General features: G+C 37.9%; 2 protein-coding genes across 4 annotated transcripts in view; one reads left to right on the plus strand and one right to left on the minus strand.

Moving 5' to 3' along the window:
• SHCBP1L (SHC binding and spindle associated 1 like) overlaps positions 1–8,413 on the plus strand; it is a 44,037-nt gene extending 35,624 nt beyond the window's left edge. Inside the window, exons 7-10 of the mRNA XM_086343484.1 lie at positions 4,921–5,074; positions 6,427–6,677; positions 7,312–7,434; positions 8,098–8,413. Coding sequence (XP_086199610.1) covers positions 4,921–5,074; positions 6,427–6,677; positions 7,312–7,434; positions 8,098–8,349 — 780 coding nt within the window. The 3' untranslated portion in view covers positions 8,350–8,413. The remainder of the gene's footprint in view (positions 1–4,920; positions 5,075–6,426; positions 6,678–7,311; positions 7,435–8,097) is intronic.
• Positions 8,414–11,651: 3,238 nt separating this feature from the next.
• The window catches only part of DHX9 (DExH-box helicase 9), a 41,798-nt gene continuing 31,199 nt past the window's right edge, over positions 11,652–22,250 (minus strand). For all 3 annotated transcript variants that reach the window (XM_086343480.1, XM_086343481.1, XM_086343483.1), the window contains 9 exons: positions 21,913–22,065; positions 20,069–20,229; positions 19,163–19,274; positions 18,455–18,616; positions 18,219–18,346; positions 16,558–16,787; positions 16,287–16,402; positions 15,176–15,376; positions 11,652–13,274 (listed from right to left, as the gene is read on the minus strand). In XM_086343480.1, coding sequence (XP_086199606.1) covers positions 12,863–13,274; positions 15,176–15,376; positions 16,287–16,402; positions 16,558–16,787; positions 18,219–18,346; positions 18,455–18,616; positions 19,163–19,274; positions 20,069–20,229; positions 21,913–22,065 — 1,675 coding nt within the window. In that variant the 3' untranslated portion in view covers positions 11,652–12,862. The remainder of the gene's footprint in view (positions 13,275–15,175; positions 15,377–16,286; positions 16,403–16,557; positions 16,788–18,218; positions 18,347–18,454; positions 18,617–19,162; positions 19,275–20,068; positions 20,230–21,912; positions 22,066–22,250) is intronic.

The following is a 22,250-nucleotide window of genomic DNA, read 5'->3' on the forward strand; positions in this document are numbered from 1 at the left end:
AGTAATATTATTTCACTATATTGTGCAACTGTCATTTCTATCTAGTCCCAAAACATTTTCATCACCCCCAAATATAACCCTATATCCATTCAACTGTTAATCTTATTCTTCCCAGGCCCTGACAACTACCAATCTCTTCTCTCTGTAGATTTACCTATTCTTCATATTTCATTTAGATAGAATCATACTATATATGACCTTTTGTGTCTGACTTTCATTTAGCATAATGTTTTTGAGGTTCATCCACATTGGAGCATGTATCAGTACATCATTTCTTTTTCATGGCCGAATAATATTCCATTGTATGTATATACAATTTGCTTATCCATTCATCAGCTCATAGACACTTGAGTTGTTTCCACCTATTGTGAATGGTAGCATATACAAATATTAATCTGACTACCTGTTTTCAATTCATTTGAGTATGGTAATTCTATGTTTAACCTTTTAAAGAGCCACTAAAATGTTTTCCACAGTGGCTGAGCTATTTCATATTCCCACCAGCAATGTATGAGGGTTCTGATTTCTCCACATCCTTAGCAGCACTTATCTGTCTCTTTCATTACAGTCATCCTAATGGATATGAAGTGGTATCTCATTGCGGTTTTGAGTTTCATTTCATCTTTTCATGTGCTTGTTGGCCATTTGTATGTCTTATTTGGAGAGAGATATACTCAAGTCCTGTGCCTATTTTTAGTTGGGTTGTTTGTCTTTTTGTTATCAATTATGAATTCTTTATATAGATACTATATTAATTTTAGATACATGTTTGCATATATTTTCTCTCATTCTGTAGTTGTCCTTTGACTTTCTTAATAATGTTCAATGATGCACAGAAGTTTTAAAGTTTGTTCAGGGTTTCAACTGCTATTTTGTCAAATATTCTTTCCAAAGAAAAGGTCCAAATACTTTTCTGGGTTTCCTCAGGTGGTTTATGTCAATTTTTTTTTCTTTTTAATTTTCCCCATGAATGGACCATAGTTTCCTGTTTCTTTGTATGTCTTCTAATTTTTGTTGAAAACTGGGTATTTTTAATATTCAGTTCAGTTCAGCTCAGTTCAGTCGCTCAGTCATGTCCGATTCTTTGTGACCCCATGAATCACAGGACACCAGGCCTCCCTGTCCCTCACCAACACCCAGAGTTCACCCAAACTTATGTCCATCGAGTTGGTGATGCCATCCAACCATCTCATCCTCTGTTGTCCCCTTCTCCTCCTGCCCCCAATCCCTCCCAGCATCAGAGTCTTTTCCAATGAGTCAACTCTTCGCATAAGATGGCCAAAGTATTGGCGTTTCAGCTTCAGCATCAGTCCTTCCAGTGAACACCCAGGACTGATCTCCTTTAGGATCGACTGGTTGGATCTCCTTGCAGTCCAAGGGACTCTCAAGAATCTTCTCCAACACCACAGTTCAAAAGCATCAATTCTTCGGCGCTCAGTTTTCTTCACAGTCCAACTCTCACATACGTACATGATCACAGGAAAAACCATAGCCTTGACTAGACGGACCTTTGTTGGCAAAGTAATGTCTCTGCTTTTTAATATGCTATTTAGGTTGGTCATAACTTTCCTTCCAAGGAGTAAGCGTCTTTTAATTTCATGGCTGCAAACACCATCTGCAGTGATGGTAACTCTGGGACTTGGATTCTATCCAATCCCCAGAGTTTGCTGTATTGATTGTTGAGGACTGCAGTTGTCAATATGTTTAGTGAATTTTTCAAGCTATTTTTAAAAGGCTCTATTTTGTGTATGGCTGCTAAAGTCTCTATTATGTCACTAACTGAGATACAGTTAGTGACCTGACAGAAATTTTCCTAAAAACCTACAGTTAAAAGTAAAAAATCTTGTTTTTGCAGAATAGGTACTCTTCAAAGCTATGTCAGGCTGCCTACAACTGCCAATTGCTTTCATGTTCTGCTTGCACAGGGCCGTGATCAGTCAGAAGCACAAGCCTAAGGTCTTTACAGATCTTTTCTGAGTATGCATCCATCCGTGAGATTGTGCATTTCATTGTAGGTTCCCAGGATATGAGGTAGCTCTTATTACCCCAAGAAATCTTCCTCTTCAGCTTCCTCATTTGTAGGCTTTTTCTTGTCCCTTCCTTCATCCTTTGTCCCACGTAGCTTTGGGTATAGGATGTCTTTAAATGCTTTTATCAGCTGCTACTTGGCAAAGCTCCTCCATCCTCAGTTCAGTTCAGTTCAGTTCAGTCGCTCAGTCATTTCCAACTCTTTGTGACCCCATGAACCGCAGCACGCCAGGCCTCCCTGTCCATCACCAACTCCCGGAGTCTACCCAAACCCATGTCCATTGAGTCGATGATGCCATCCAACCATCTCATCCTCTGTCTTCCCCTTCTCCTCCTGCCCTCAATCTTTCCCAGCCTCAGGGTCTTTTCAGATGAGTCAGCTCTTCACATCAGGTGGCCAAAGTACTGGAGTTTCAGCTTCAACATCAGTCCTTCCAATGAACACCCAGGACTGACTTCCTTTAGGATGGACTGGTTGGATCTCCTTGCAGTCCAAGGCACTCTCAAGAGTCTTCTCCAACACCACAGTTCAAAAGCATCAATTCTTCAGTGCTCAGCTTTATGGTCCAACTCTCACATCCATACATGACCACTGGAAAAACCATAGCCTTGACTAGACGGACCTTTGTTGGCAAAGTAATGTCTCTGCTTCTGAATATGCTATCTAGGTTGGTCATAACTTTCCTTCCAAGGAGTAAGCGTCTTTTAATTTCATGGCTGCAATCACCATCTGCAGTGATTTTAGAGCCCTCAAAAATACAGTCAGTCACTGTTTCCACTGTTTCCCCATCTATTTGCCATGAAGTGAGGGAGGTAAAACAAAGGTCAGTTTCCTTATCAGTCCCTCTTCTGAGGTAAGGAGGAATAAGAAAAATATAAATCATGGGAATTCCTTGGTGGTCCAGTGGTTAGGACTCAAAGCTTCCCAGTGCAGAGGACATGCGTTCGATACCTCGTCAGGGCATAAAAATCTTGCAAGCTGCAAGCATGGCGCAGCAAAACAAAACAAAACCCAAACAAACAAAAAACTTAGGGGAAAAAAAACGAGATGGCTTCTAGAGTTTTTCCAAAACATTTATTTACAGAGATAATCCTTGTGCTGTTTGCCACAGATGTATAAGAGTACGTAAGATGTAATATAAACACAAATGACTATCTTGGTTTGCTGACTTAGGATTACTGTAAGAGTTTCATATGTATATTTCTAGAAAAATGTTCACTCCTGCTTATCAAGGAAAATTAAAATTAGGCAGCACTCCCACTTATCAAGGAAAATTAAATTTAGGCAGCGAAAATTGTTAAAATAGCAAATATTTTTATACATTTAAAAGATACCGCATTCTGATGAGCTTGCAGAAAGAAAAGTGAGGTCTCAGATCAAGTTTCAATTGGTTAAACTTTTCTGGACGGCAGTTTAGCAATATGTATACAAGAGGCTTAAAATGTTTTATACCTTTTGACAGTAATTCTCAATCTAGCAGTTTACCCTAAAAAATAACCAGAGATGTGCATAATTTATTTGTGGTAGTATTTTCATGATATTGGAAAATTATAAGCCATCTAAATAAGGATAGAAAATTATAACATAAATTATGACACATCGAGATTTCCCTGATGGTTCAGTGGCTAAGTGTCTGCACTTCCAATGCAGGGGGCCCAGGTTCGACCCCTAATCAGGGAACTAGATCCCACGTGCTGTATCTAAGACTCAAGCAGTCAAATAAATAAATATATACACATCTATATGATGTATTATTACATAAATTTAAAAAATTAGGTTTTGAAAAAATATTTAAAGACATGGGGAAGTGTGATATAACATAATGAGAAAATCAGGATTCAAAATCACCTGCATCCATCTTATGATACATCAGTATTATGCATGTGAGTATATGCATAGGAAAAAGACAAGAAGGAAAGTAGCTTCATAAATATATTCTATTTAGGTAAAAACTTGTTAAAATTTCCATTTTTGTTATGCTTTGTTTCAATTTTCTATTTTTTATAATAAGAAAAAAGAGACATGAATGATAATGCCATTTGTATTGGGATAAAAGAATAGACATTTTTTCATGGTATATATTTAGTTTTCAAATTTTATTTTTAAAGTTTCTCATTCTTACTGGTTCTAATAATGAAGTTCTTTCACCTTTTCTACTCCCAGTGCAAATTCCTGGTACTTTTTCATTTTAGTTTTAGAATCTATAATAAATTTTTGATGGTTTACCAAAATTTTAGGGTCAGTTTGAGTTAAAGAAAATAAAGTAGTAGTTTCCAATAGGAAAGAAATCTGGGGTCATCAAAACCTAGACCTAAAGTTTAGCTTTACCACTCACTCATTCTGTGTCCATAGGCAAATCATTCACTCTCACTGAGTTTCAATTTTGTAACATTACAAGGGTATAATAATACTTTATTTCAAAGAACTGTTGGGAGTTTAGGGGGTAAAGGTCACAATAACTTCTGGCTGTATTTAGTAGCTGTAAGAATTATTAGGGATTGTAAGGAAAATCTTTCATTGTTCTCTGAACATTTAATGAACATAAACATACACAGTATTTAAACAGTGCATTACCTATAAGATAATGTGAAAAAAGGCTTCCCTGGTGGCTCAGAGGTTAAAGCGTTTGTCTCCAATGCGGGAGACCCAGGTTTGATCCCTGGGTCGGGAAGATCCCCTGGAGAAGGAAATGGTAACCCACTCCAGTATTCTTGCCTGGAGAATCCCATGGATGGAGGAGCCTGGTAGGCTACAGTCCATGGGGTCGCAAAGAGTCGGACACAACTGAGTGACTTCACTTCACTTCAGTGTGAAAAAGCACATTACCAAGGAGTTAACTGATTTAAATGACCTATGTCATTCGGACCTACTGTTCTATTTCTTCTTTTCAGGTAAAGGACTTATCTCCAGACACACTTCTCCAACAGCATGATGATTTGGATTTGGCTTTGGATAGCTGTTACAGTGGAGATACAGTTGTTATTTTTCCAGGAGAATATCAAGCTGTAAATCTTGCTTTATTGACTGATGACATTGTTATAAAGGGTTAGCAAGGCATCCTTTTTAATCTTTTAATAGCAGTGTATTCTGGACAAACTGTATATTATAAACATGGTTAATCAGATTACTAGAAATTAGGACAGTTTGGGGCTTCACAAATATCCCTTATGTGCCTTTTCCAATTAATATTTTGTCACCTGTCCAGTGTGGGCTTCTAGGTGGCTTGGTGGTAAAAAATTCAGCTGCCAATGCAGAAGATGCAGGAGATGAGGCTTCAGTCCCTGGGCTGGGGAGATCCCCTGGAGGAGGGAAGAATACTGCCTACTCCAGTATTCTTGCCTGGATAATCCCATGGACAGACGACCCTGGTGGGCTATAGTCCATGGGGTCACAAAGAGTCAGACACAATTGAGCAACTGAGCAGGCACCTGTCCCGTAGTGTACTATCTGTACAGATTTCCTCCTTGGACGCACTGTACCAGAGAGATCAGTGAGACTGCTTCCCCATGATAAACAGTCAGAACAAAACAAACAAACAAACCTGCTCACAGTATCTTCCAGCAGCTCTATTTTTTACCTGAACTACTTTTTTCTCTTGTCTCCACAGCATTTCATACTACTTTAGTAGAAAACCCAAATGTAAAGGTATATTAAAATATACTCAGTATTTTCTCTAAAAGCTTAATTCTATGGAAACTTACTAAACTAGAAGTAAAAAAGCAGAGTTTACTAAATTTCTTTTAGATTCTGAACATATTTAGTGACTGGTTCTGCCCTTTTACATTAAGGTTGTTCCCATTGTCTGGCCAAAAGACAAGACAGATGACAAACTTTGCTATCATTTCAAAAATTGAGCATAATTTCCACTAGATTTTGATGACTGTAATGTTCACTTTGCTGAACTATATGGGTAATAAGGATATTTGTTAATTTTAAAAATTTGTCTTCAATATACAACCCCTCATTTTTGGATAGATGTTCAACTTAGAGGATTGCGACGACTACTAGAGCAAAATTATAGACACAATTACAATAATCTTATAACCTAATTCAAGAGTCTCTGCCAGTCTTTTTTATTATGGTTTTGAAACCAGGTTATGGTAAGATACTTCCTGGATCTTACACATTTTGTAGATTACTGCTCACTGTAATATAGGGAAATATGTAGTGGAATGAGTGTGTTAAGTACCATAGGTACATTTAGGTTGATTATAAACCCAGATTCTTCCATCATGGCATCAAAATAAGGAAACAAGACTACATTATAGTTAAGTGTCTAAATGGTTGACTGAATAATTACAAATGTTACTTGTAATAGCAAGTATTACTGAATGACTAATGGGATTTAAGCTTTGGAAGTACTCATTTAATTATGTATTTTTGTCCCTATAAATCAGGAATTGGAAAGAGAGAGGAAATTATGATTACTTCTGAACCTTCTCACGACAGTTTTGTGGTGTCCAAAGCTGATAATGTGAAGCTAATGCATCTGTCTTTGATACAACAAGGGACAGTTGATGGGATTGTGGTGGTAGAGTCTGGTCACATGACTCTAGAAAACTGTGTATTAAAATGTGAAGGAACAGGAGTATGTGTTCTTACAGGGGCTGCTTTGACTATTACAGACAGTGAAATAACTGGTGCCCAGGTATTTTATTTTATAAAATCTATGGTTTATTGGCTGTATATAACTTTGAGTGATCTTAATATGTAAACAGAAGGTACCAATTGTTTTATCTTTGAATGGAATTATAATTAAGCTTGGAAACTGATAAAAGTAAATTAAACAAGAACAAGTACAAGCATGTTGTTTTATACACTTAGTATACTGAGGAAAGTGAACTGCCAAAGTAAGAAATGAGTTTTGTTGATGTGTGCTTTTTAAAAATATCTAGGAATCAGCGGTTATAAACAGATTTTGAGTCAGGTTAACAGATTTTAGCAGCATTATGAAGGATTTAAAGTACATATACATTAATTTTTATAACTACTTAGAATAACTGCTATTAAGAGATTTTCCCTTCTAAGACATGATTCGGGTGGGAGGAGAGCAATGTAATGGTCCATACACCTTCAGCCTTCCTATAGGTCTAATGATTCTTTGACACAGAGTTTGTTTTCAATGTTTTAAATGTTATTTCCACAATAAATTGTACTATTGTATTTTCATGTAACTTAATATGTTTAGATTGCTAATATAGAACTACATTTTTCAAGTCTAAAGAAAATTTTGGAGGTGTACATGTGTTTTGTAGATTGTTTTATTTGCTTTTAATTTACAGGGTGCTGGTGTTGAACTGTATCCTGGGAGCGTAGCCATTCTGGAAAGAAATGAAATTCATCACTGTAATAACCTCAGAACCTGTGACAGTTCAAAAAGCACCTTAGGTGGAGTTAATATGAAGGTATTCTCATATTTTTTAACATAAGAATTGTAAATTATAAAGATACCAAAATATTAGCTTCAGCCTTAAATTTTAGTCTGTTAAGTATGGTACAAGCAATTAAAATACTGTTTAGATGATAGTTGACAGGAAACAAATTTAGTCTTATAATAATTTCAATTTAAATTCTTAGTAAATAACTTTGAATATGAGAAAGGGGTAAGTTCTTTTTAGATTTTGTTTTCATTGAGCCAGCTTGTAGTATTAATACATTTGGTTAAGTAAAGCAAATAAAGAGGATAAATATATTAAGAAATATTTAAGTTGTTCAAAAGTTGTAAAATAATTTAAGCTAACCAATTAAAACATAAATAGCAATAATTTGTAAGTGAAATGCTTTCCCATTCTTTTCTACTTATGTAAATTCTACCTTTCTAGGTCCCTCTCTCGACTTGTATAGTTAACGATAAATTTGAAAACTTCATATACTATTTCCTCAAATATTTTTGTAGTTAATATTACATTAATCCAGCGTGAGGAAAGTAACACTTGTTCAAAACTGAGATTCAGTTGTTTTAAGGAAATGTGTGAGCTCAGGAATTAAGTTCTAGAGCTTATGAAATGTTCATTAGTTCAGTTTTATAGAAATTACTGAAAACCCAACTTCCTTGAATAATTTAACAGGTTCTTCCAGCACCCAAATTGAAGATGACTAATAATCATATTTACAACAACAACGGCTATGGAGTAAGCATTCTTCAACCAACTGAACAGTTTTTTATTGTAGCAGAAGAAGTCCTCAACAAAGGGGCTGCTTCAGGAGATAAAAGAGATGATAATATGCTCTCCAAAGTAATGCAAAATCTGAATTTGGAAATGAACAATAATAAAATAGAAGCAAACGTAAAGGGGGATATTAGAATAGTAACAAGTTGAAGCATCTGGATTTAAATTTTTATATTTCAGCTATTTGTTTAATAAATCTCATATCCCACAGAAATGGTCATATTAATTAAATTCAAATTTTATTTAATTAAAAAATTAAATATTTAAGGGCTTCCCTAGTGGCTCAGACGGTAAAGCATCTGCCTGCAATGCAGGAGACCCTAGTTTGATCCCTGGGTCGGGAAGATTCCCTGGAGAATGAAATGGCAACCCACTCCAGTATTCCTGCCTGGAGAATTCCATGGACAGTGGAGCCTGGCGGGCGGCAGTCCATGGGATCACAGAGTTGCACACACCTGGAGGACTCACACACACTAGGTGAGCTAAGCTGGTTGTATTTAATGCTCTCACTGAAGATTCATTTTAATGTTTTTTAAAAAATGTCTTTGAAATATCACACAACCTAAAAGCTAAATGGTAATACCATCACCACCCATTCCAAAAGCAAACATGGTTTAAAATTCTTCAAATTTCTTGTCACACCACAGGGCAAGAGGAATTAGTTCCCTGACCAGGGACTGAACCCAAGCTCCCTACACTGACAGCATGGTCTTACCCACTGGACCACCAGGGAAGCCCCTGAATATTGTTTCTCATGCCTTAGTCCAATAAGAGCCTTAGTTTTTTACGTAGTGTCTGGCCAGTTTATGGTCAATTTCTGATTCCTACATATCTGTGCAGGTAACTGGAATAAGATAACAGTTATAGGATTAACTATAGGAAACACAAAAAGTCAAAATAAAACAAAAAACAAAGAAGATGTATTTCTTATGTTCAAGAAATCTAGAGGTATTGTTACTTATATTCCAGAAATCCAGAGGTATCCAGTTATAGAACTAGCAGATGCTCCACGTGGGTACTCAATATTAGGTGGCGAGTGCTAGACATTCAGAGTGCTTCAGATTTCTCCTGTCTTCCACTTGTATGGTTTTCATCCAAAATCACCACATGGTCTAAGATAGCAACTGTTGCTCAAGCCAAGCAGAAGGGATAAGACCTCTCTACTAAGTCATACACATTATTTCAACTTTTATGCCCCCTGCCCCCAGCCAGAACCTAATCACATGGCTGTATCTAAGTGCAAATTAAGCTAGAAAATATAACCTTTAAATTGGATTGCCATGTGTGCTCTACAACAGGGTGTTTTTTTTTTTTAAAGAAACTGGTCTTTTTCACAAAGCACAATTTACACTGATTTCAGGATATAAAAGGAAATAAGCACAGGCTTCAGCCCTTCATCTTTCCTTCTGCAAATTGACTATTTGTAATTTGATCAGTCCTGGGTGTTCTTTGGAAGGACTGATGCTAAAGCTGCAACTCCAATACTTTGGCCACCTGATGCGAAGAGTTGACTCATTGGAAAAGACTCTGATGCTGGGAGGGATTGGGGGCAGGAGAAGGGGACGACAGAGGATGAGATGGGTGAATGGCATCACCGACTTGATGGACAAGAGTTTGATGGACAGATAGACCCTCTTGAGAGTAAACAGAAAGCAACAGCCTTGCATGAACTAACGTCTCAACCATCAGTCACCTGCCTCCTTTTGGTTGCTTCCATTGAACTAACCTCAACCATCAGTCACCTGCCTCCTTTTGGTTGCTTCCATTGAACTAACCTCAACCATCAGTCACCTGCCTCCTTTTGGTTGCTTCCATTGAACTAACCTCAATCATCAGTCACCTGCCTCCTTTTGGTTGCTTCCATTGGTTTCCAACCAACTACTTCTCAGGTCTTCTTCAGAATACAGTTACTCCTGCCCCCCATTCTCAGTTCACTGAAGCATACAGTGTTTTTAAGATTTTTTAAGAACTTTGATAGTTATTTTTCTCCCTCCTTTGCCTTCCCATCCTTACTTTTTTCTCTCCATCATAACAGATTAAGAGGCTTCAGTTCAGTTGCTCAGTCGTGTCCGACTCTTTGCAACCCCATGAACCACAGCACATCAGGGCTCCCTGTCCATCACCAACTCCAGAGTCCACCCAAACCCATGTCCATCGAGTGGATGATGCCATCCAACCATCTCATCCTCTGTCCCCTTCTCCTCCTGCCCTATCTTTCCCAGCATTAAGGTCTTTTCAAATGAGTCAGCTCTCCGCATCAGGTGGCCAAAGTACTGGAGTTTTAGCTTCAAATCAGTCCTACCAAAGCACCACCAATTTATTATCAAACAGTTCTGTAGGTTGCAGTCTGGCATGGGTCCCACTGGGCTTAAAATCAGCGTTTCTGGATGCTCTCGGGGATTTCCTTGTTCACTTGAGTGTTGGCAGAACTCTGCTGTTGCGGTTGTAGGATTGAGAACTGGAGTCACCTGGGGGCTCCTCCCAGCTTCTAGTGACCAACTGCATTTGGGTTGTCTTCCTCCCTCCATCTTCAACGCCTGCAACAGACTGAGTCCCTTTCCTGCTTTGAATTTCTGCCTCCCTGACCCCTCTTTTGCCCCCTCCCTTCCACTTTTAAGAACCGTGGTTAGATTGAGCCCACCTGGATAATCAGGGTAATGTCCCCATCTCCAGGTCTTAAGTTACACCTGCAAACCCCTTCTGCCATGCAAGATACATATTCACAGGCTCTGGGAATTAGGATGTGGACATCTTTGAGGGGCCATTCTGCTTACCACCCATCTTAATTTTCTAAGTCAAGGAATGACAAATCCTAATCCTACTCCTCAAATGAGATTTAAGAAGCTTCCTCCTCCAGGACCAACCAACACATAGCTTGTACACATTTAGAAGAGATTCTGATTCAGAACGTACAGAAGTGGTTCTGTTTTTTCTGCTCTGTCTTCCCCTGTTGTGCACATACCTGGCTGGCCTACTAGTTTTGGAGTACAGGCATTGGGTCCTAGTAACCATTGTATTCCAAACCGTACTGCGCACTGCAGGTAATAATGTTAACTGTTGTAAAGGAATGCTACCAGTGGGTCTCTGCTGATGCAGAGAAATGAGGTTTACTCTCTGCTTATGCAGAGAAACAATGCAGGACTGTTAAGGATATTTCATCATAGTTGCTAGGGGTGGAAAGGTTAGGATTTTGGAGGTGAAGACTGGACAAATCAAGATGAAGAGAGTGGTGGTGGTGTACAAGGAAAAGGGATGAATTAGAACCCCTTTTTTGGTAAGGGGTTTTCTTTGCTCCACTGCAATGCCAGTAGCAGCTATGGTGAAGTCTCAGCCAAACTAAAGAACAGAATGGGAACCATAATACTAGAGTCTCTTGTCAATTTATTAGAAGTAGTAAAAGTGGCAGGTGGCTACAAACCAAAGGACTGAAAGGACTCCTCAGCAGCACAAGGTACAAGCAGTTGCTAATTTATTCTTTGTGAGACACACAAGATGCAGTGAATTAGGGGGTTTTCTTCAGTTTGGAAAGTTTTGTTTCTGGACAGCAATCTATTGTTCAATAAGCAGTTTTTTTTACAAAGGTCTGATGCACAGAAAGAAAATCCCAGCTGGAGATACAGATTTGAGAGTCTATAAATAAATTGGACTTATCAGCAGTTAACTGTTGAAGGTAATCCACGAGAAGAGGATTTTGAAAACGCCCCTAAGACAAAATATAAGTTGTCCAAGATCGTTCACATGTCAGCGGCATTAAGATACGAACTCTGTTCTAATGGAAAAACTCTGTAATCTCTACTATACTATACTGTGCTACTGAAATGAGAAATGTGAAAATTCACTGGAAACAAAGTATATACTAAGTGTATAAATGTCTCCAATAAAATAACCTAGCTTAACAAATATCCTTTGAAATACATGTTAATGTTATTTGTCAAACACCTAAACATTATGCACTGGTGAAGCTTCGCTTACCTTAGTTTTTTGGATTAATTTTTAAACTTTAAAATTAATTTTAATACTGGAAACTACTAACCATGAAAAAAGAGAATGCTGACCTTGGTCTTAGATTTTTCAAAGACAAAGCCTGGGAAAAAGTAAAAATACTCAGTCCTAGGTCAAAAGTTTTATTCAGGTACAGAGATTCAGGTCAATTGGGTACCAGCCAGTATTTAATTCAAGAATAACAACAGCATTCCAAGGCTATTTATTCTAACTACTGTAGGTAATGACATCAGTTGGTATAGTTATGAAATGAAGTAGTTTTCCCCCTGACATTTAAAACTAATGAATGTAATTAACTGGCATTGTAAAATTATTCTAATGTGTAAGATCAACAATTAACTATACATGGCCAGTATTCAATGTAATACTTTATTTTCTATTGTTTTATTAAACTAAAGTCAAGAAAATATCAAGTATTTTAAAGACAGTTCTCAACTCCTGAAAGAAAAAAAATACAAACTGTGGTACCTTTATTATAGATTATATTTTACATAATATAAACAAAATCACTAATATAACTAAATGTCTAGTAGTTTAAGCTACAATGAACTACAGAACAGGTGGAAAATGGGTTTACTTACTGGCAGCAAATAACTTGAGAAAATGGGTAGCATGCTTTTTTATTCAACTGTCTACGCATAGACACTGACATAACTAAACTTTAATAGCCTCCACCTCCTCTTCCTTGTCCAAAGTAACCACCCCCATAGCCCCCTCTGCCACCTCCTCGCTGGAACCCTCCAGATCCTCGGTATCCTCCTCCACTCTCCCCTCTGTAGTCCCCTCCTGACATACCTCTATAGCCACCTCGGGAAAGCCCTCTGAAACCGCCACCGCCGCCACCAACACCACCACCACCTCCAACATAGCTTCCCCGAAAGGAGTTGGAGCCACCCCCATAGCCACCGCCACTGTAGCCTCCTCTACCACCATAGCCTCCACCACCTCCGTAGCCTCCAGTGCCATAGCCTCCAAGACCATAGCCCCCACCGCTGTAACTAGAACCTCCCCTTCTATATCCACTTCCATTGTCATAACGAGCCATCTTGGGAGGACGGGGACCATCTCCATACCTAGGAAAAGCACAAAACCACCTCTTTAGTAAAGCATCCTGAATACTTCTCAACTAGTCACAAAATATTAACATTTAGTCATATTTGAATATTTAGTACACAAAGGGAATACAGCCAAATGCACCAATTAAGCTGAAATGAAATAAATCTACTAAACTCCAAGACAGACACAAGAGGAGGCATATCTTAAATATCTGTTTTTCTGAAGTTCTTACTGGTTCATTCTAAAAATCCTAAAATTTTGGCATGTGTTTACAACTTTCACTCATCTCAAATATATGGCATTCTAAGAAAGTAATAATTTGACCTGGCAATAAATCATTTGACCTTTACCACAAAATATTTTCCTGTATTAACTCTGAAAAATGTCTTTGCTAAATGCCTTTGGGTAATTTACTTACATCTAAATTGGCTTCATATGGCAAAGAAAGGAGGGTAATGAAAAACTGCAGAGCATCAACATGTCTCACCAAAATGTCAATTTAACATACCCCAATCTGCTCACTCCTCCTGTGCAGCTTTTCTTAGACACTAGCATTACCAACTCAGCTGCTGTCCATGCCAGAAACATGGTGGGATCTGTCTTCATTCCCTCACTACACTGCTCTCCCCATTTTAATCCATCACCAATACTTACTGACTCCATCGCAAATCTTTCTAGTTACTTTTCAATTCCCCTGTAATTCAGACCACCATTTTATTCACACAACATAACCTCTTTATTTCTATCCCATCCTTACTAGTTCCTGGCCTTTTATCCTTCACAGAGCAGCTTGTATGCGAAGCCTTCTTGATCACCACCCCTTCCTGACAAAAGTTATATCTCCTAAACATCTATGAGTACTGCACTTATACCATGCCTGGGACATGTATTTTCCATCTTTCTTTCTGAAGATTCTTTCTCAATTATTCTGTACAACTGACCTTGTGGGCAGACCACAGTTATGAGAGCACCGTTTCAGGAGCCTTCCTGTCTGCCTGAGAATCCAACTCTACCATTCACTAGCTGGATGATCTGGGTTTTAACTTCCCTGTGCTTAGTTTATTCATTTATATTAAAAGGGATAATGATCTACCTACATCACAGGTGGATTAAGTATTAAAACAAGCTAATATGGGAAAAGCACTTAGCACAGTGTGCCTCACCCTAAGTACTATGTCTGATTAATTCAAAGGAAAAGTTAACTCAGTTCGAATCAAAATGGAATGCCAGAATCCATAAAGCACACAGCATTTCTGTATAGTAAGTTAACACTTTAAAACCAAATGCAGTTAAGTGATTTTTGATGTGGAGATTGCAAAATATTTTTGAATGACAAATTTTAATGACTGTATATTAGATATTGTTATTTTAACACATTTTGGGGATGTGACTTGTAGCCATGTTCTTAAAAGATACATGAAACATACTGATGTAAAATGTCGTTAACACCTGCAACTGAATCACAAATGGCTGACAATCACTGAAACCTAAGTTAACAGAGTTTAACTACTGTTCTGCCTTTTCTACAGGTATCAAAAGTTTTGAGAGTAAAAAGCACTGGGCAAAGAAAATTTTTAAAGGTGAAAAAAACTGAAGCAAATAAAACATTTTAAAGATTAAACTCTGATGCTTTCATTTGAAGCAGCAGCAATGTAACCCCTCATCATTTTTCCTTTTTTTCCTGTCATGGGACCTACCCTGGACTCTATACGTACTTCCAAGGTCTCTTTCTATCTCCAGCACGCACTGGTGTAACATATCATTAACACTCTTTCTCTGAATGTGTTAACCAGAACTAAACTTCATTTAGAATGTGTATAGAATTTTAACTTAAACAACAAGGCCTCCATAAACTAAATGTAGAGTAAGATTACTGTCTCTTCTGCTTAGTTCAAAGAAAAGTTACTGTGGTACCCACCGTGTAGTGCCTATCATAAGGTTGATACCAGCAGCTGAGGGCCGAGAGATCTGGCGGATTGTGTTCAGCATACGTTCATTAACAGGATCCAACTGGCTGATGATACCAGGCTGTTTGGTTACTTCAACAACCAGAGCCTCCATGGCTGCTCGAAGAGCAGTGATACAGGCAGCAGCTTCATGAGATATTTGCAGTCTGATCCTAAATTAGGGGAAAATGATTAAAAATGAGAGGAGGTACCCACAGAAAAGGACTATTATCTCCCAGTTTCACCCATGGCAAGTGATGGGATAAATTTAACTTCTTTCCCAAGTAACAATACTTTCAACAAATGTAATGGCCCTAGATTTAGCAAACACAGGTATGAAGAGTAACGATAAGCTAAACCAACTTCTTAAATTTCACTGCTAGCTACTGGCAGGAGTTGTGAACCATGAAGTCTACCAAGCGAAGTACTCTTAGCAATATAGATCACTTCAGCCTCCAATAAAAGAATGAAATACGAGACTCAGAGTTCTGTAAATTTTCATGAATATGACTGAGCCTACTAACCATTAAGCTCTGTTCAATTCTGCCAAGTGGTTACTACACAGACACCACTAGTCTCTAAGCAATATGAAGTGTACATAACAAAGAGGCATCCGAATTCCAATTAGATTCTAACTCCTTAGTGTGGTATTCACGGCAGTGGATGGGGCTCCAGTGAATAATGCAGCAGTCCCCAACCTCTCTGGCACCAGGAATCGATTTTTGTGGAAGACACTTTTCCCACAGACTGGGGTAGTAGTGGCATAGTTTGGGAAGATTCAAGTGCATTACATTTACTGTGCACTGAATTTCTGTTATTACGACATCAGCTCCACCTCAGATCACCAGGCACTGGATCCCAGAGGGTGGGCACCCCTGACTTAATGCATCTGCCTCTGCAAGTATAATCAATTTAACTTCACAAATCATAAGCCTAGGATATACTACTCTTCAAAAGACAGTGCTATAAAACACATTGTTTATGCCATTGAATTTTGCCATATTTCACAAATAGATTAGCAGCTGAATTCCACTACATTTCAATTCTAAGAATTCAGGTGAGTTCACATCTGAAAATCCATACCAGTCGTCTACAAGCACAAGCTGTCCATCAGACTGAACTTTCTTGGAGGCAAAGAGAAGCAGCTGCAAGGGGGTGACTAAGGTCATGCCTTTAGCAGAGATGGCCCGGGTTCGAATCTGAAGGTAAAGAGGCAAGAGGAGAAAGTTGACATTCCAACTGTCAGTCAACTACCATATACTAATAAATGAACTAAAACTCATGTTCCCACTACACATTAATAAAGTAATCTGGATTTTAAATGTAAAAGTTTTCTAAACCTCTCTTTTCTTACCTTTTCACCAAATACAAAGAAGGGAGATGGGTACTTCATGTCTTGGCTGCTAAAAGGACAATTAACAGATGACTTGTGGATAAGTGCGTTACGCCCTTCAGTGGTGAGAATCTTTCTCTTTTCCTTATGGTAACACACATTGGGGTATACACCAAAGGCCAGGAGAGAGATAACAACATCCAGATTATTGTCTGGTCCAGTGTTAGTAAACACTTGTGTCAGTAAACACTCTGTTAAGAGAAAGGAGATTAAAAAAAAAATAATCAAGTATCTGGCTAATTCTAACACTGAATTTACCAAAATTAAATGACAATTGTAAGAATTAACTCCCCCCTCATTCTCTTTTTCAAATAACCCATTTAACTGTCTCTGTTCTTAGCATTTTTGCACTCAGATTAATGCAAGGAGAAATTCTGCTGAGTCTTCACCATTTTAGTAAAATTAAAACGTCTGTTTTCTTTTGTAGGCACAACGTAAGCTTGAAGTACTTAAAAACAAATACCCCAATTAACCATCTCCTCTCAGATTAGAGATAGACTGGTATGACCAGTATTCCACCTGCTGCTCTTAAAAAGCTGTTCCTTCTGCAGAAGATGAAATGATGACCAAGAGCAACACACTAGAAAAACACTGATGTTTTCACCCCAACAATGCTTTATGCCCAGCCCATCACATGGAAAGTATCACGGTAAGAGTATGGATAAACTTTGTCCCCAAAAGCTTGTATACCAGTCTTATAAACTTCTGAACTGAATGAGTGTGGACAAGTAATTTAAACCTCTGTGCCAGTTGCCTCATATGGGGGTCATATCTGCATCTCAGGAATTTTATAAAGAGTCTATCATACAAAAATGTCCTATTTTCCTTTGATTTTTCAAAGTACAAATTTAGTCAGTTTACAACAGAAGAAAAATGTTTAATTATTTAGATATGGCCCAGAAGGTAGTCCTTCTGTCTCTCAACTAGCTGTTTCTGGTTATGTGTTCCAATTCTCGATGTTTCAGAAAATTAACTCTGTCTCAATCTAGTTGGAAAAGTGCAATAGTCCAAATTCACACAAGAAATGAACAGTTGGATTACTATTCCAATATCATATATCAAAGTCCTCTATGATTAGCTGTCCATTAAAACTTACTCAAAGCCAATTAAAATTTAATGCAATAGAGCTTATTTCACATCTAAGAATGAACAGATCAGCACAAACCACTACCTGAGGTCAATTCAACAAACTGCTCATTCTAGAAGTGCAAAAAGCTAGGCCTATGTTTTTCACAAGGTAAATGGATTAGAAATAAAAACACACCCTTCCATCTAAAAAAGACTAATGTGTAACGGATTCACTTTGCTGTACAGCAGAACCTAACACAACACTGTAAATCAACTATAATCCAATAAAAATAAAACCTCCCAAAGCAGCACAATTCTCAAAACATCTATTAATCATCTTTGTACAAAACTGTGATTTGAACATTATAACCTTTTGCAGCCTTAAAAAAAATTCAATTAATGTGAAAAACTGATTATCACCAGAGTTCAAAAAACTTAAGAAACAGCTAGGAATACAAAAAAAAGCAAAAGCCTTATGTTTAAAGCTAAAATATACTGGACTGTCAATGTGAATATATAATATTAATAAGGTACTTTAGATATGACAATCTTACCTTCTGGAAATCCAGAATTAATCAGAATCTCTTTGAGCTGAACTTTGGCTTCCCAGGTCATTCTTAGTGTTGCCATATTGAGTCTTTTGTGCTCACAGAAACGTATCTCTGCTTCTTCTCCGCCCATTCTAAACAAACAGGTTAAGAAGTTATGCTCAAAGCCTAAAGAACTAGATACAGATTACAAACTAGACAGTTCATTCAATCTTACAAATCTTTGTCTTTCAAGCCCATACCTAGCATCATCCCAAGCCTGGAATACTGATAAAAGGGCCACATGATCAGAAAATCTGTTTCCAGCAAAATTTCGATGGATATAACCCAGTCGCTTTCCTTCACTGATGAACGGCTCTGGAAAGCAGGTGGCGGCAGAGATGGTACAAATAGCGTCTCCCACACTGAAAGAGACGAGAAAACCAGTCTAAACCACATTCTTGTTCCAGCAACTCGCGCAGTACAGTCAATTGTGGGTCAGGGTATCAGCTGTCATATTGCTTTTTTAGTACTGAAATTGGTTTAACAAAGAACTTTACAGCTGCTCTCCAGAAGAAAAAAACATAATGAACTTTGATGTTAATGGATGCTTATTTACCATAAATTGACCAAGTATTCTATTTTCCTTTCCCATTCTCCCTCATTTTACTAAATCTCTTAATCTTCAAAACTTTCTCTTTCTTGGACAGCTGCTTAACCTCCTAGAGGAAATGCACTTCTCTTGATAAATCTGTGCTCTTTGTCTCAACAAATTAGGCCCAGGTATCCATCTACTAAAACAGTCTCTTCTCATTTCACACTTTCCTCAGTATCTGAAGTATGCCACTTCTCTACTGAGGAATATTTAAGCTTTTTCTTCTATTTGGGCCCATCCTGTTTTTACTGGGAGGGGGATAAAATTCTGAAACTGTTTTACCATTTAGTTGTAAGCAATAAAACAAAGCACTTACTAGAAAATACATCCCATTATCATCATTTTGCCAAAACGAGGCTCAATGGGGAGTTTAGCCAGGATTCGTCCTAGAGGAGTCAACTCATCATTGGCATCTAACGCATCAAGCTCTGCGGGGAGAGATTTCTTTGTGAGCAGAAACAGTAAGGAACACCCCTTCAACCCCGGCGGCGAAGATGAAACTTAACTTTACAGATTAAGTTTCTGTAAACTTAGATACTGACTCAAGTTTTCATCATTTGTCAAGCCAACTGCCAGCATTATGCCCATATCAACAATTCTCTTCACTCAAAAACAGAGCAAGATTAATGAAGAAAAGCACTAGAATTAGGCCCTGTAGGCTATAAAGCTGAGTACCGTCCATGAGAAGTCTGTAAGTACAGTAATAACTATAACAGGTACATAAAACATGCTGTAACAAGTCTGACACCATCTGTTAATAATTTTTAGAAAGAAATGAAACCTGGAGAATAAATTTCTGAAGTTCACATAGCAGATGAGCATGAGATTAAAAATTCAAATTGACTCCAATGTTCTTATTTGTTTCCACTATATACTGTTTCTCTAAGTGTGATTAGAAAACAAAGAGGTTCTAAGAGATGTACATAAAATGCTGTGGGCATCATGAATAATTCAGTCTGATCTTAAATATTGGTTAAGAAATAACATCTACCTTTTCTCCATTTTTTTCCCCAAATGAGATTCATATTACTACCCCTTTCTTACCTTATATTGCTCATTTTATATACTGATCATACTAAGTACATTAAGCAACATTGGAAGTTTTACTATCACAGTCCTGTGGACTGTATCCTCTTCTTGACTCCTTTGTGAAGTGTTATTTATCAGGACAAGACAGATGGTGTAATTGACATGAGCTAGGCAGACCTGTATTTGTGGGTACCTCTAAGTGTGTGCTCCGCTTCAATCACAGCATCCAAAGGCGGAGGTTCAATTGCCTTGGCCAGAAACTGGCCAATTCCTCCCAGACGCAGAAGTTTTATGCTCAAAGCAATTTCATGCAATGGTGTTCGGAACATCTCTGGTGTCATGTGGGTTTCGAGTCTAAGAGAAAATAAGCATAAAATAACCGTCTTCTTTTGTGTACACACGTGTTTAATTAGCAAAAACCTTGCAGAGAGCTATCAGGCCCTTCCCTCATCCTTCCACAATTACCGAAGAACACTTACATTTACTATAAAGACTCTCTTCCCTTTTACAATTTTATTAATAAAAACTACACAAATAAATTAACAATAGTATTTACTGAGAGTTTACTGTGTGCCGAGCACTGTTCTCAATACTTTCCATTACTGACATACTTAATTCTCAAACAAATCCTATGGAGTTAGCATTATATTACCTTTTTTCCCCCACTGAGGAAAGAGACACAAAAAGGTTAAGTAACTTAATCTCATTTTGTAGAATGAGGAAATAAAGACCTCAAGAGTGTGAATAGGTACAAATAATATTAAAATGCAGGTCTCTACATTTCTAATTCATGCTTATTCTATATGAACTACTTGTAACGAAGATTCAGAGGGACCATCTGGAGGTGAATGCAAACATTTCTGGCAAGACTTAGATCAGCTTAAATCAGGTTTACATAAACACATATAGCATACCTATACTTTATCTTACAGAAAAAAAGAACAAAAATCTCAATCTATTCATGCTGTTACTAGCTGTGAGCTGATTTTACTCCAAGATGTTTCTTCAGTTCAAGGGAGAATCCAACCTTTAAAAAGAACTAAGTATCATGTTGCAGCCAGTTGCCTGCATTAATTTCTGATGCTCAAATAAACCTACATTTACAATTACTAGGGAGCCATGCTACCAGTATAAAAACAAATCAAAGCTCTGATTTTTATTCAGTGTTATATACATCTAGACCTAAATTAGTCTGGCCCACAATTCTTCATTGTGGTAAATACACACACACCCCTAACTTACCTTTATTATCAACTTGTTAAAGCTAACGTACACCACACTGATTTCCAGAAAACATACAACTAAATAGATATCTTAAGTCTATAATTCAAGGACAGTACTTTTTTTATTTAAAAAAATTGGGAAGGGGGGCGTTGTGGGGAGGCACACAGGGAATACAACTTGATTTGGAGAGCCAACAATCTGAGAAGATGGTGTGCTTATGTCCAGAGAAGTATATTAAAGCACCTGGTCTCATCCACTAACATTCCCCAAAAGGCCTTGTGGTATAAATGGGAAATGGACAAGGCACTGACAGACTTGGATTTTAGCACTGGAGAGGTCTGCTAAGCTCCTCAGACTCTGGCTTCCTTAGGTGAACAACACCCTCTGTCTCTCACACACGAGGCAGGTCATATGACAGAGGTGATGTGCTGGGTGGTTGTGGGGTCTATAAACGCATATTTTAACATATTTTTCCAGAAAGCTAATCATTTCATAAATATCAGTACTCCCTATGTGGTGCCAGAATAATGCACATATATCCCCTTTTTTTTTTTTTTGGTGGGGAAAACACATCATGCTTTTAAAAGATTATCAATAAAAAGTATACCAGTATCAAATATGCCACTGTGGATAATTTCTAATTTCATCTCATTCTCACCATAATCTTACATCTAAGTTTCCTGCAATGAACTTAACTGAAAGCACTATGTACTGAGTTCATTAAGTTATGTCAGGGCAGAGGTGTGGGGAGGGGCTGTGTGTGTAAAAAGGCTGAAAGAAAATCTTCCTTCTTCACTCAAGAATTGGTCTTACCTCTCAAAACGAGCTCGGCTGCAGAGGTGAAAGCAGAATCCAGGGCGCACACGGCCAGCTCGTCCTTTCCGCTGCTCAAGGTTTGTTTTAGATGCCCATACTGTAGCATAATTGGTCATATTGTTGTGAGCAGTGAACAGCTTCACTTTTTGCCTAAATAGGAATGGGCGGTTAATTCTAAAACTCACATGACTATCAATACATGGCTATTATATTTCCACCAAGTGGCAGGTGCTTCCAGATAGTTAGGCCTACCTGCAATGTCTGTCTGTGAGCAGCACCAAGAATCTGACCCTGCACTCTCTAAGCTGCCAACCTACTATGAGCTGATTTAACAC

This window comes from Bos grunniens, chromosome 16, assembly GCF_055505025.1.
Source record: "Bos grunniens cultivar Pamir isolate PY7600 chromosome 16, Bosgru_T2T1.0, whole genome shotgun sequence".
Classification (NCBI taxonomy): Eukaryota; Metazoa; Chordata; class Mammalia; order Artiodactyla; family Bovidae; genus Bos; species Bos grunniens.